Genomic DNA, 14,632 nt, shown 5'->3' on the forward strand with positions numbered 1-14,632 from the left:
GAAGAACTAAACAAATGTATTTTTAACCTTTTCGTTCTGTTTAGTATCAGCATTTTCGAATGTTACTGTACCTAGGTCAACTAAAACTTCTTTTTCTCCTTGGTATATGTCATTTATGTGGTATGTTAGTTTATTAATCTTACACTTTCCCTTTTTAATATTAAAATTTCCTTAAAAATTAAAAAATAGCAAGTGGAAAATCTATACAAATAACATTGCAGACAAACATTATCTGTTGTATACTGTTTAGTGCTATCCAGAGTTAACTTTTGCAGGTGACATGTCAGGTCGCCGTGGCATTACTAGTATAGATTCTATGATGTGTGTCTATTTATTTACTTATTTCATTTCATTTTATTTTTTTTTTAAGATTTTTATTTATTTGACAGAGAGACACAGTGAGAGAGGGAACACAAGCAGGGGGAGTGGGAGAGGGAGAAGCAGGCTTCCCGCGGAGCAGGGAGCCCGATGCGGGGCTCGATCCCAGGACCCTGGGATCATGACCTCGGCTGAAGGCAGACGCTTAATGACTGGAGCCACCCAGGCGCCCCTGATGTGTGTCTATTTATAAGACACTAAGCTCCAAAGCAATTTCTGTTACGCTGCAGGCAGTTCAGACAGTTTTATCTCTTTAAGGATCTGCAGCATTGAAATGTTTTTAATTTCAAGTGACACTCACTGATAGAAAATGGCAGTGGATTATAAAACGGAGAAATGTTATAAATCCCTGACAATAACTTTGTGAAGCAGAAAGTGGGATCTAGGTTTCAAATTTAGTATGAGGTTGACTTTTTAAAAGAATTTAACCTTTTATTTTGAGATAATTGTAGATCATATGCAGTTGTAAAAAATAATACAGAGATGATATGTATGTATGCTCCATCCAGTTTTTCACAATGGTAACATTCTGGACAATTACGGTACAATGTTACAACCAGGATATTGGCATTAAAACAGTTAAGGAACAGAACGGTTTCATCCCTAGGGATCCCTCATATTGCTGTTTTATAACCACATGCATTTGCTCTATCACATGTCCCACCCCCATCCCAACCACTGGCAACCACTAATTTACTCTTCATTTCTATACTTGTGTAATTTCAAGAATGTTGCATAAATTCAATCATATGGCATGTAACCTTTTGGGACGGACTTTTAATATTTAGCATAATTCTTTGGAGATTCATCCAGGTTGTTGCATGTGTCAGTAGTTCCTTTTTATTGATGAATGGTATTCCATGTTATCAATTGTACAACAGTTTATTTAACCATTTATTTGTTGAAAGACACCCAGGTCATTTCCAGTTTTGACAGTTATGGATAGGGCTGCTATAAACATTGATGTGCACGTTTTTGTGTGAATGAAAGTCTTCATTTCTCTGGGATAAGTTCCTAAGATCTAGGGTTAGGTAAAGAGTATACTTACCACCAAATCACAGTTTCTCTGGGATATATGCTCAGGGGTACAGTTTGCTGGGTAATCACATGTTTAGTGTTCCCCCCCCGCCCCCGCAGAAACTGCTACACTATTTTCCAGAGTGTCTGTACCATTTTGTATCCTACCAGCAATGTATGAGTGGTCTAGTTTCTTTCCATCCTCGGTAGAAATTGGTGGTGTCACTATTTTGTATTTTTGCCATTCTGATAAGCGTGTAGTGATATCTCATTATGGTTTTAATTTGTGTTTCCCTAATTGCTAATCACATTGAACATGTTTTCATGTGCTTATTTGCCAGCTGCACATCTTCTTTGATATAATGTCTCTGTGCTTTTGGTGTCAAGTCTACTTTTTTATCTAGATCCTGAAGACTTTATCCTATTCGCCTCCCCCCAGTTTTATAGTTTCATTTTTCATATTAAATATTTAAGTCCGTGGTCCATTTTAAGTTAGTATTTTGTATAAAGTGTTAGATTTGGGTGGAGGCTTACTTTATCCTCTGTTCTTTGGGTAGCCAGTTGCTCCAGCATCGTTTGTTGAAAAGGCTGACTTTCCTCCATTGGATTGCCTTTGCACCTTTGTCAGAAATCAGTAGGCCATACTTCCGTAGAGCTATTTTTGGATTCTCTGTTGCATTGATTGATATGTCTATCTCTTTGGCAGTGCCATACGGTTTTGATTACATTATCTATGTCATAAGTGTTGAAATCAGGTAAAATAATTTGAACCCCCCCCCTTTTTTTACAGAACTGTTTTGGCTATTCTAATTCTTTTGCCTTTCCACATAAATTTTATTTTTTTTTAAAGATTTTATTTATTAGAGAGAGATAGTGTATGTGAGAGAGAGAGATCACAGCTGGGGGGAGGGGTCGAGGGAGAAGCAGACTCCCTGCTGAGCAGGAGCCCAACGGGACTCGATCCCAGGACCCTGGGATCATGACCTGAGCAGAAAGCAGATGCCCAACTGACTGAGCCACCCAGGTGCTCTCCACATAATTTTTAGAATAATCTTGTTGATAGCTACAAAAATTTTTGCTGGGATTTTGGTAGGAATTGCTTTAAACTGGGCTATCAGATTGGGGAAAATGGACATCTTTACTATGTTTTTCTATCTATGCACATAGTATATCTCTTGTTTTGTATTTGTTTATAAGATGGTCAGTCAGGACTGGCCACCAAAAGAGACAGAGGAGAGGCTCAGGAAAATAAAGTTTATTATATTCACAGGTCCTAGGGACAGGCGTGGCATGCCACACAGAGCCACATGGAAAAATACTACAGTGATTAGGAGGCAGAAGATGGCAGCAAGGGGAATGCTTAAAGCCATGGCCTTGATTGGGGTTTCCACAGGAAAGGCAAAGGAAGGGTGAACAGTTTAGGATTGGGTTGTTTGAATAACTTCAGCAGGGTTTGGACTATAGGGATAGTCTCTAGTTGGGTGGTAACTGGCCCTGGGATGATGAAGGCAGAAGAATAGTGCCTCCTGGGGTGTATGGGCCAGATAGAGGAGTGTCAGGGTCTGGATTCGCAAGTTTGCCTATCAAAGACATAGTTAATCTGAGCCTTAGCTGTCTCTAAGAATTGGCTAGCCTTGGGAGGGTCAGTCTCTCCCCAGTCAGAAAGGCCATAATTACAGAAAATACAACACACACACAGTCATCTCTCCATTTATTAAGATCTTCTTTTAAACAATATTGTGTAGTTTTAGCATATAGATCCTATACATGTTTTGTTAGACTTAAGTATTTAATGTTTGCAGTGATTGTAAAGGGCATTTTTAATTTAAGTTTCTATGTATTCATTACTTCTATGAAGAAATACAGTTAGGTTTTGAATGCTGATGTTTTATTCTGTCACCTTGCCAGACCCGCTTATAAGTTATAATAGTTTGTTTCTGTAGATTCTTTGGTATTTTCTGTGAAGACAATCATGTCATCTGCAAATAATCTTCTATTTCATATTGGGTGGGTTGTGATAGTTTGTGTTTTCTAAGGGGTTGGTCCATTTCGTCTAAGTTGCCGAATTTATATGTGTAGAGTTAGGTCCTTTTGATGTCTGCTCATTTTCTGCCTACTTGGTTTATCAATTATTGAGAGAAGTGTATTGAAGTCTGCAACTATAATTGAGGGTTTGTTTCTTTTTATAACTTTGTCAGTTTTTGGTTCACATATTTTACAGCTGTTAATGATGCATGCACATTTATGATTGGTATATTTTATTGGTGGATTGACCCTTTTATTATGTAATTTTCTTTGCTCTGAAAGCTGTTATGTGATATTAATATATACATTCCTGTTTTGCTTTAATGCCATATGTATATATACATACATGCACATATACGTGAATACATGTATATATACGCATATATACATGTATATGTATATACATTCATGTGTGTATACATACCTACGCATATATATACATGTATATGTATGTACATGTATATACGTTATATGTTACTTTCAATCTGCCTATATCACTATCTTTGAGTTTTTTGTAGATAGCATAAAGTTGGGTCATATTTTTAAATGAACTCTGTCTTTTAATTGTTGTATTTAGACCATTTACATTTAATATAATCATGATATATTTGTTAAGTCTACCATTTTGTTTCTTCTTGCTATTTTTCATTTTCTTTTTACTTTTGTATGAGTTACTGAACATTTTTTATAATTTTGATTTTTTATAGTATTTTAGAGTTGTATTTGTATAGATTTTTACTGGTCCTAGATATTATATATATATGTATATATAAATAACATACATATGTGTATAATTTTACATAACCTATCATTAGTTCAAGTGAAGTATAGAAAACTTACCTTCCTTTTCAACCTTTTAATTTCCCTAATTTTTATATAATTGTCTTAAATATGTCCTCTAAATTCATTTAGAACCAAATCAGACATTATTATAATATTTGCTTCCACCATCAAACATAGTTTAGGAAACCTAAAAGGAGAAGGAAAACCTGTTATATTTACCTATATTCTTCTCATGTTCTTGTTTCCTTCCTGTTAATTCTAAGGTTCTTTCCTTTATCATTTAGTTTCTCTTTGGAATACTTCCTTTAGCTGTTCTTTTGGAGTAGGTGTGCTGGTGACAAGTTTCTATGTTTGTAGTTTACAAAAAAAAAGTCTGAATGCTGTTAATTTCAGATGGTTCAGTGTAATGCTAGTGGATGATCAGTAAAGGTCAAGGAAAAGGAAGACTGTAGGAGAAGTGACCTGCTGCAAGGGCTAATGTGATTTATATGTTTCCCTTTCCTTCACACTCATTGTGTGTGAGGCAGTGAGTGATGGGGGTTACACATTGGTATATCCATTCAGGGGAATACTACTCAGCAATAAAAAGAACAAATTATTGATATATGCTGCAACATGGGTAACTCTCAAATGCATTATGCTAAATGAACAGAGCAGACCAAAAAGAATACATAGGGTATTATCTCATTTACATAAACTATAGAAAAATGTGAATTAATGACAAAGTAAATCAATGGCTGTCTGGGGAAAGAATGAAAGGGAGTGAGATGGAGGTATTACCAAGGGAACTTGAAGTAACATGTGGAGGTGTTGTTATCTTGACTGTGGTGATGATTTCAAAGATGCATATGTATGTCAAATGTACCTAATTGTACACTTTAAATATATGCAGTTTATTCTGTATCAGTTATAACTTAATAAAGCTGTTTAAAAAAGATACCACATCAACAAGTGTTCCTCTAGTGTGTGGCTGTTGTGCAGCAACCCCACATGCAGGTCCAGCTTGTCTACTCTTGTTTACAGAGGGAGGCCCATGATCACATGCTTGGATGTTGTGGCATTGTCAAATGGCTCTGGAAGTTTTTAAATGTTTACTCTCAGTTTCTTTTCTTTTCTTTCGTTTTTCCTTAGTTCCTTCCTTCCTTCCTTTTTCAAGATTTTATTTATATTATTTGACAGAGAGCTCAAGCAGGGGGGAGTCACAGGGAGAGGGAGAGGGAGAAGCAGGCTCCTCGCTGAGTTAAGAGCCCGACGATGCAAGACTCAATCCCAGGACCCTGAGATCATGACCTGAGCTGAAGGCAGACACTTAACCAACTGAGCCACCCAGGCACCCTGTTATTCTCAGTTTTTATACTTAAATCTTTGTTGACAGTAAGAAAGTTTTATCTGTTTTAGAGCAGTTCTGTTTTTCATTTTCTTTTTACTTTTGTATGAGTTACTGAACATTTTTGAATCACACTGTTTTAGAGCAGTGCTACCACACTATTTTATATACATTTTTTCCATCTCAGAATGGGGCCATTCTGTATGTATCATTCTGAACCCATTTTATTCTACTTTATGGTCACACTGTGATTTGATTAACTTGCATTCTGGTGTATGAATTCTGGCAATGAGTGTATATATGTGATTTTCTTAGCATGACTCCCGGGAAATTAACTGGATCTGATAAAATAGCCTACTGAATTTCAAAGTGGATTATATTGAAACTTCGGTATAATATTTCCTACTCTCAAAATTTTAGAGGAATCATTTAAAAGTTTCATGCAGTGTAAGAATTTTTCAAACTGGGGTGTGCTGGAGGATAGTAGGCTCTGGCATGGTAAAGTCTGTGCTCAGATCCTGGCTGTCTGAGTGACCTGGACAGAGACCTGCTGTTTGTCTTTAATCCTTCATTTCCTGTCTTTAGAGATGGAGCAACAGTTGCCTCATCAGATCAGCAATACAGTGAAAGTGTGTGGTAACTGACAAGTGATATATGTATGTGCCTTTCTTTCACTGGATATATTTTTACCTTCATCTGGGACAGTTACCATTTATTTATTTATTTTTTTAAGGACTAAGACCCATATTTTGAAAATAATTTGGAAACTAGTCTTTAAAAATGGAGGGCAAATTTTGTAGAGTGTCTTTTCTTTTACATATAGGTGAAAGAACTGAGAGATATATATGAACTAATATACCTTTTTTTCCTTTTCAGGCAATTACTATCTTAACTGAATTAATTAGGGAAAACTTCAGAAACAGCAAATTAAAACAGTGCCTCTTACCAACCCTTGGGGAGCTGATCTACCTTGTAGCCACCCAGGTGAGACCATCTGATTAACTCTATTGCTTTTTGACCTGTTCTGACAAATCCTGGCTGACAAGTGTTAATATCCTATAAAAGTTGTTTTGACTTTGCCCCTTAGAGCATACCTAAGGAACTTTGGGGAAAGTTTACCTCTGAAAGATTAAGTCTATCAGTGTCTGTCTGTCTGTCCTTCTCCTTGTCTGTCATGTTCCCTCTCTCTCCCATTGCCTCCTGGGAGGTATAGGAAATTCTCAAGCCATATTTAAAAACCAATTGACCAAAAGTCCCCCAAACTACTTTCTAGATTGCTACCATCTTTGACTCCTTCAAGAGGAGGCCATTGGTTCTTTGTGTATAAAAGCTTCCTTTCAGTTAAAAACACTACTTTGTGCAAATAGAGCTCTTAACATGGCCATGAGAGTTTGTGACTACAAAATTTGACTTTTTATTTCTTAAGTTAAATATTGAAGTGCTATTGAATTCAACAAAAAAATTAGTATTTCTTTTGTGTTTTTTCTGAATGTTATTGAATTGATAATGATAAATTATGTTATTCATTTGATATATTTATTATTCATTTTCTTTATTAGTTTCAGAGGTAGAATTTAGTGATTCATCAGTTGCGTATAACACTCAGTGCTCATAACGTCAGGTGCCCTCCTTAATGCCCATCACCCAATTATACCCATCTCTCCACCCACCTCCCCTCCAGCAACCCTGTTTGTTTCCTAGGGTTCAACATCTCTTATGGTTTGCCTCCCTCTCAATTTTCATCTTATTTTATTTTTCCTTCCCTTCCTTTATGTTCATCTGTTTTGTTTCTTAAATTCCGTATGTGAGTGAAAACATAAGGTTTTTATCTTTCTTTGACTGACTTATTTCTCACTTAATACCCTCCAGTTCCATCCATGTTGATGTAATGGTAGGTATTCATCCTTTCTGATGGCTGAGTAATATTCCATTGTATATGTATACCACATGTTCTTTATCCATTCATCTGTCAGTGGACATCTGGGCTCTTTCCATAGTTTGGCTGTTGTGGACATTGCTGCTATAAACATTGGTGATACTGAGTTTTAAAGAAGTACTGGTAAGTTGTAGTTGATTAGGAAGTTCTCTCACTGTATTTATGATGTTTTGGGTCCTAGATCTTGCTCAAATGTTGTATAACCTGAATATCCTTAGGATCTAAGTTAAACTGACTTTCTACCATAATTGTTATAAAACATCGTTATTTAAAATCATTTAGCTCCATAATTAGTAGTGGTAGCTGGTACAGCAAATCTGTCCTCCTTATTCTTTTTTTTTTTTTTCATAAATGTTTTGGCTATTCTTGTTGGAATCAGCTTGTCCAGTTTTACAAATCATTTAAAGAAATTGCATTGACTATGCAGATCAATTTGGGAAGTACTGTTACCTGGATAATTTTGAGTCTTCTGCATATTTGGAGTTGTACTGAACCCAAGTGTCAGGAAAGTAGTGGTATGTTGATGCTCTTTTGTCTTCCAGTGCATAAAAATGGCACTTCCATATATTTCTGTTTTTAGAAATACTTTCATTTAAGTTAGTTCATTCTATTCATAAAACTTTTGTACATCTATCTTTGGTTGAATTTGTTCTTAGGTGATTTTATATTTTGAAGAGATAACACATTCATGAAGCTAGAAAACTAGGAAGTCAAGAAAGGTATATGGGGGGCGGCCTGGGTGGCTCAGTCGTTAAGCGTCTGCCTTCGGCTCAGGTCATGATCTCAGAGTCCTGGGATCGAGCCCCACATCAGGCTCCCTGCTCAGGGGAGAGATTACTTCTCCCTCTCCCTCTGCTGTTCCCCCTGCTTGTGCTCTCTCTCTGTCTGACTCTCTCTGTCAAATAAATAAATAAAATCTTTTTTTTTTATTTTTTTATTTTTGTTAAAGATTTTTATTTATTTGAGAGAGCGAGAAAGAGAGAGAGAGAGAGCACATGAGAGGGGGGAGGGTCAGAGGGAGAAGCAGACTCCCTGCTGAGCAGGGAGCCCGATGCGGGACTCGATCCCGGGACTCCAGGATCATGACCTGAGCCGAAGGCAGTCGCTTAACCAACTGAGCCACCCAGGCGCCCTAAATAAATAAAATCTTAAAAAAAAAAAAAAAAGTATATGGGTAAAGTGGCTTTCCTATTTTTGTTCCCTATAAGCCTCGTTCCCCAATCTAATCACATCCCTACTTGTATTAACAAAGTTACTTTTGTATGTATGAGCAAACAGAAATGTAGATTCTTATTTTGATTCGTTTTTATGTACCAATTAGGACAACTTGCTCTTTTTCTCTTAATAGTTATACATTCCTTAAAAAAATTTATTTAGGGGGCGCCTGGGTGGCTCAGTTGGTTAAGTGTCTGCCTTTGGCTCAGGTCATGATCCCAGGGTCCTGAGATCGAGTTCCGCATTGGGCTCCCTGCTCAGCGGGGAGCCTGCTTCTCCCTCTCCCTCCTCCCCCTGCTTGTGCTCGCTCTCTCTCTCTCTCTCTCTCTCTCTCTCTCTCAAATAAAAGAAAATTATTTGAGGGAGAGAGCATTAGCAGGGGGAGGAGCACAGGGAGAGGGACAAGCAGACCCCCCACTGAGCAGGGAGCCTGACGCAGGGCTCCATCCCACAGCCCTGAGATCATGACCTGAGCCGAAGGCAGATGCTTAATCAAATGAGCCACCCAGGCGCTCCAGTAGTTGTGCACTTTTAAGAATAGCCTATGGACTGACTGAGCCAACCAGGCGTAGCCTATGGAAATACATACACTGGAGTTATTTCTTAATTAATGAATATATTTCTTAATCAGTACTTAGGGCTCCATCCTCTCTCCCTCTCTCCCTTTTGTCTCTCCTCACCTGTGCCAAGTTTGGTGAAAGGCAGTTTTACTTTATCTTTACCTTGAGTCTTCGGGGGCCTTGACATCAGAGTTCAGACGGACCAAGTTTTGCAGGCCCTCAGAGTAAAAGCAAACTCAGTGCTCAGTTGAGCTCTCATGCTTGCGATTATCTAATTTTTGGTTTGGTTCTTTGTTTCCCTGTCACATCTCTGATACATTGTAAGAATGCCAGAATACAGGTGTTGCTTTTATTAGAGGAGGGGTCAGGTACCTAGTTTGCCATCTGATCAGGGATGAGAGTCTACTCATGTAAGTGGCAGGCAATCAACTGCACATGTTTAAAGATTATAATTTGATCAACTTTGATATATGTATACACCTGTGAAACTATCACCACAGTTCAGATAATGAACATATCCATCACCTCTAAAAGTTTCTCCACACCCTTTGTAATCCCTCCCTCCTGTCCCTCTTCCTGCTCCCAGGCAACCGCTGATTTGCTTTCTGTCATATAGACTAGTTTGCATTTTCTAGAATTTTATAAATGGAATCATACAGAATCCTATTTCTATTTGCTTCAAAAAGTAGATCTAGAGAATCATTTTCTTTGGTACGTGTTTTAATTGGATATAAGCTAAGGCTATTTTAATAAAGGGATGATTCTGTGGCATTTGACTACAACTTAGGATAGCAAACTAGAAAAGGAAGTTATGTCCCTGGATCCATAAAAATCAATACCTTTTCATGAGATGAGGGCTTTTGTGGAATTGTCAGTGTGAATACACATGAACCTTAAAATCTCAGGTCAATGCTGACGTAGTGAGACTGACCTGAAGCGAGAGTGTTTAATACAGAGACCTAAGCCCTGTCCTGTTGGCTTTCTGGGAGCAGCCCAAGGTGACAAGCTTGAGGTTGGAAGACCAGCGTAGATTCTGCAGAGGACATTAGGAGGCAATACATTTATGGTTTATGTATTTTTTTCTTTTATCAAGGATACCTCCCACGTTGAGCCCAGGTATTTCTATTTTGTCATTTTTTTTTTTTTTTTTTGCCCAGCCATTAATTATCTTTCACCTGGACTGTTGTAAGAACTCTTAGTTGGTGTCCTTGCTTTATTCTTATGTCCATTACGGTCTATTTTCCAGACATTAGCCAGAGTGAGCCTGTTAAAAACACATGAGAGAGTACGGTGTCCTTCCTCAGAGCCCTCCAGTGCTGCTTGTCTTGCTTGTTGGCACCACCAAATCCCACCATTTGCCCTGGCGGCCATTGTGGGCTGCCTTCCCAGTGCCTGTGTGACCTTAGCTCTCGCTGCTGTCCTGCTCTCTTCCTCTTCCCGCCACATTGACCTCTGCACAGCTCTTTGAACCCGTTATGCCATATTCCTGCCTCAACGCCTTTGCACTTACTGTTCCTCCTGCTTGCAGTGACTTCACACCCTCGCCCCACCAGATGTTTGTGTTTTCTCTGTTCAGACCCCTTCAGAGAGCCTTTTCCTGGCTCTCTGTAGTATGAGATGGAGCCACCCTGTCTACGGTCTTCCTCTAGCGCCTTACCCTGCTCTGGTTTTCTTTATATTAGTCCTCACCGTCTTGACTTACTTGTCTTATTGGCTCCTCCTCTACCTCTTCCTCTTCCTCCTTTCCCTTCTTCCTCCTCTTCTTCTTTACCCACTAAGCACTATTAAAGCAGGAAATTTGTCTTGCTCATGGCTGTGTGGCTCTTGTTTAGAAGAATTCCTGGCACTTCGCAGGTGCTTTTATAATGCACGACCTGCACCCAGACCAGCAGGAACAGGAGGGAAGTGAGCAAGGAGGCAGGGCTGGAGAGGCTGGCCAGGGCATGTGCAGGAAGGACTCCTTGCCTGAGTCGGATGTCTTCGTCTTGACCCTGTGAGCAAGGGGAAGTCATGAAGGCTTTACAGAAGGGAATTGACGTCATCTGGCTTAAATACCAAAAAGATGACTCTGGCTTAAAGGTGGAGAATAGATTGGAGAACGATAAGAAAATATTCTGAACCTAAATGCGAGTAAGCAAAATAGGAGCAAAGTTAGGAGTGAGAAGAGGTTGTTTCAGGAAAGAGAAAGTCAGTAGGGCTGAATGTAGTTTATGGGCCATGAAGGAGGACTGAAAAGCGCCTGCTGGACTGAGTGACATGGAAGTCACCGGAAACTCAGCAAGAGCTGTTTTAGGTACTTATTTACTTTACTTTGAGCGAGGAAGTCAGAAGAAGGCCTCCTGGGAAAGGCAATGTGAAATGAGAATGGTTGTGAAAAGTTGTAGGGGGTGGTGCTGGGGGCTGCAGGCGGCCCTGTTTGGAAGGTGGAGACAGTTAGCCTGTTCTAGCAGAAATGGAAAGGACCCGGTGGACAGAACTTGGACAGTTTAGGAGCAGTATGGGAAAGTCCATAACCTAATGACCCTGAAGGAGGCAAGATGCGAATGGGTTCCTGAGCCCACATGGAAGAGTGGAGGATCCTCTCCTGGTATAACCACCGGGTGTAAGTAGCAGACGGCTTCAGGTGTAGGAACCACTGGGAGCTCCTTTCTCACTACCTCCATGATCTCTGAGGAGGAGGAAAGCAGGTGCAGTGGTGGGAGGATCCCAGGTGTGAAGTCGTCCTTTCGAAGAAGGAATTGGTCAGAGAGGCACGAACGGGAGGCTGCAGAGTGATATTGAAGGTCCCTGGGCTTTCAAAGCTTAAGTCATTCACGGACTCTCTGTGTTCTGGGGTCTGCCCTCTATGAGCCCAGCTGCCTGAGCGCAGACCTGAAGAAGACAAGCCACTGGCTCCCTCCAGGGTCGGTTTCCCCAGAGAGGGGAAAAGGGCATGTTGGAGGGTGAGGTGTTCAGGCTTTTGGCAGGAGTGATTGAATGGTAGACCATGGCATCTAAGTGGCCGGGAGGGAGGGTAGGTGATACATTACAGAAAGATTGTGGTAGATGGGGCGCCTGGGTGGCTCAGTCGTTACGCGTCTGCCTTCGGCTCGGGTCATGATCCCAGGGTCCTGGGATCGAGCCCCACATCGGGCTCCCTGCTCAGCGGGGAGCCTGCTTCTCCCTCTCCCACTCCCCCTGCTTGTGTTCCTGCTCTTGCTTTCTCTCTCTCTGTCAAATAAATAAATAAAATCTTAAAAAAAAAAAGTGTGGTAGATGTTTTGAATAAGTGAGCTGGAAAGGAGGAAAATTGTGTTTGGAAGTTAAATTGGGTGCTAAATTAGTGATTTTTTAAGCTGGAGCAGCAGCTTGGGATGATAATGTCTCGATTATGACTGAAATTTTTTAAAAAAGATTTTATGTATTTACACTTAGAGAGTGCGTGTGCACGAGAGCATGGGGGAGCAGAGGGAGAAGCAGACTCCCTGCTGAGCAGGGAGCACATGGGGCTCCATCCCAGGACCCCGAGATCATGACCTGAGCCTAAGGCACATGCTTAACTGAGCCACCCAGGCACCCTGGCTGTGTGGAATTTTGTGATTGAGGATTTGGGGGGGAAAAAAATGAGGATATGGTTTTAATGGGTCGTAAGTCTCATCATAAGTGTAAAAAACATTTGGATCAGTAAGGTTCCAGTTCTAAAATTTGGAGAATCTTAAATATTTTCTCTAAACAGTGACTAATTTCTTTTGCTTTAAAGAGATTAATTTTTCCCACCTTTTTCTGTGGTACCTGATTTATATTTTGATTTTATTTGATACACTGCAGGAGGGTTTTAGTGGTTATTACCCTAATTTGGTTCTTCTGTGAGAGAATCATTGCCAATATCATTAAAATTAGTGGACCTGCTAATCACATTTGCTTGTTTTTTTTTTTTTTTAACACATTGTCTTACTAGGTAACATACTCTCCTTTACTTGTACTTACGAGTCATCCTGAGTATTCCTCAGAGCTGTGTATTCTGTGCCTTCAAATCGTTTCAGATAATGTAATACCTTTTAGGTAGGAATAACTGTATTATCATCTACAATTATCAATAGAGTAGTTTCTCTAACAACTGGATCATATTGTCATTTCTCACTTCTTTTCGTCTGGTTTCTGATGAAGGGGTCTGATGAATATCACATAGAATATGATGAGAAAGAGAAATACCTTGTATGTACAATGTAGTAAAAGACCCCCTAACCAGGTCAGAACTGTCAGGTAATCTGTAATACTTTAAATAGAATATTAAGAAGTTTAGATAGTTTATTAAGTTTATTTATTAAGTTTATTAATATTAAGAATATTAGTCTGTATTTGAAACTGCCTTTTTCTTGAACGGGTTAATATCTTTTGTGCTGTTAGCTTCACTGCCTTTCCTTCCACTTCATTTTAGGAAGAAAAGAAGAACCCTAGAGAATGCTGGGCTGTCCCCTTGGCTGCGTACACGGTGCTAATGAGGTGCCTTCGGGAAGGGGTAAGGCTCCTTTGTTGTCCTCTGTAGACACCAGCAATTGTAATAACCCTTCAGGCACTGTGTGCGGATTGTAGCCTGCAGCGGTGAGGAGGCTGTCAACCAAGTATTGCTCCTGAATTTAAATAATCCCGACAAGCCACCGTGAGCAAGTGACCTACAGCGGAGCATGTGTAAAAATGAACTAGCTTTCTCCTTCACTTTCAAAAATGTCTTGCCTTTTAAAAGATGATAGCAAGCACAAACAACATAAGTAGCTTTTTACTAACATATTCTTAATCCTCCCCTGCTTTTAAACTTATTGATACACCAGTTTCATAAGCAAGGTGTATGCAGGGAATTTTCTGTGAGCCTTAAAACCCCATGATTATCTTGTCAGGTTGCCATTTTGCAGTTCAGAAATAGGAAGCTCCCGCTAGTATCCATTGATTTTAATATTAAGTAGTATTTGTTATGTGATTTTTTTTTTTTTTAATTTATTCACCGTCCTTCTCATGCGTTGTTAGTGGCTGAAAACCAGCTAGCCGGCCAACCAACCAACCAGTATATGTATCTCCTGTGTGTTACTATGTAAAGGATTTAGTAGCTGACCTAAAAGGTTCACAATTTCTGTTTGCTTTAAACCATTTGACATTGTTTCACCCAAGGCAAAGCCATAGGTGGAAAACATTCCTTAAGGAATGAAAAAAAAATGTCACAATAAACATCTTCCTTTTGAGTTCATTACTTGCTGCGTTGTATGGAAATGGAATGATGTTGCAAGTGGAGAAGAGCTCTGTGAGATTTTACCCCTAGTGATCCAGAAGTGAAGTTTGAACACTCCTAGCCTGTAGGGTTGAATGTGTTGTCAGCCGTCATTACAGGATATGAATAAAGCTGGTAAATTGTACTTTATC

At 39.5% G+C, this 14,632-nt stretch overlaps 1 protein-coding gene across 4 annotated transcripts in view; it reads left to right on the forward strand.

The window, feature by feature from the left end:
• Positions 1-14,632, forward strand: part of ULK4 (unc-51 like kinase 4) — a 608,666-nt gene that overhangs the window by 76,531 nt on the left and 517,503 nt on the right. For all 4 annotated transcript variants that reach the window (XM_025883716.2, XM_025883719.2, XM_073901588.1 and 1 more), the window contains 2 exons: positions 6,407-6,514; positions 13,659-13,739. In XM_025883716.2, the coding sequence (XP_025739501.1) occupies positions 6,407-6,514; positions 13,659-13,739 (189 nt within the window). The remainder of the gene's footprint in view (positions 1-6,406; positions 6,515-13,658; positions 13,740-14,632) is intronic.

This window comes from Callorhinus ursinus, unplaced genomic scaffold, assembly GCF_003265705.2.
Source record: "Callorhinus ursinus isolate GAN/ISIS: 27379988/994484 unplaced genomic scaffold, GSC_fseal_2.0 scaffold1, whole genome shotgun sequence".
Lineage (NCBI taxonomy): Eukaryota > Metazoa > Chordata > Mammalia > Carnivora > Otariidae > Callorhinus > Callorhinus ursinus.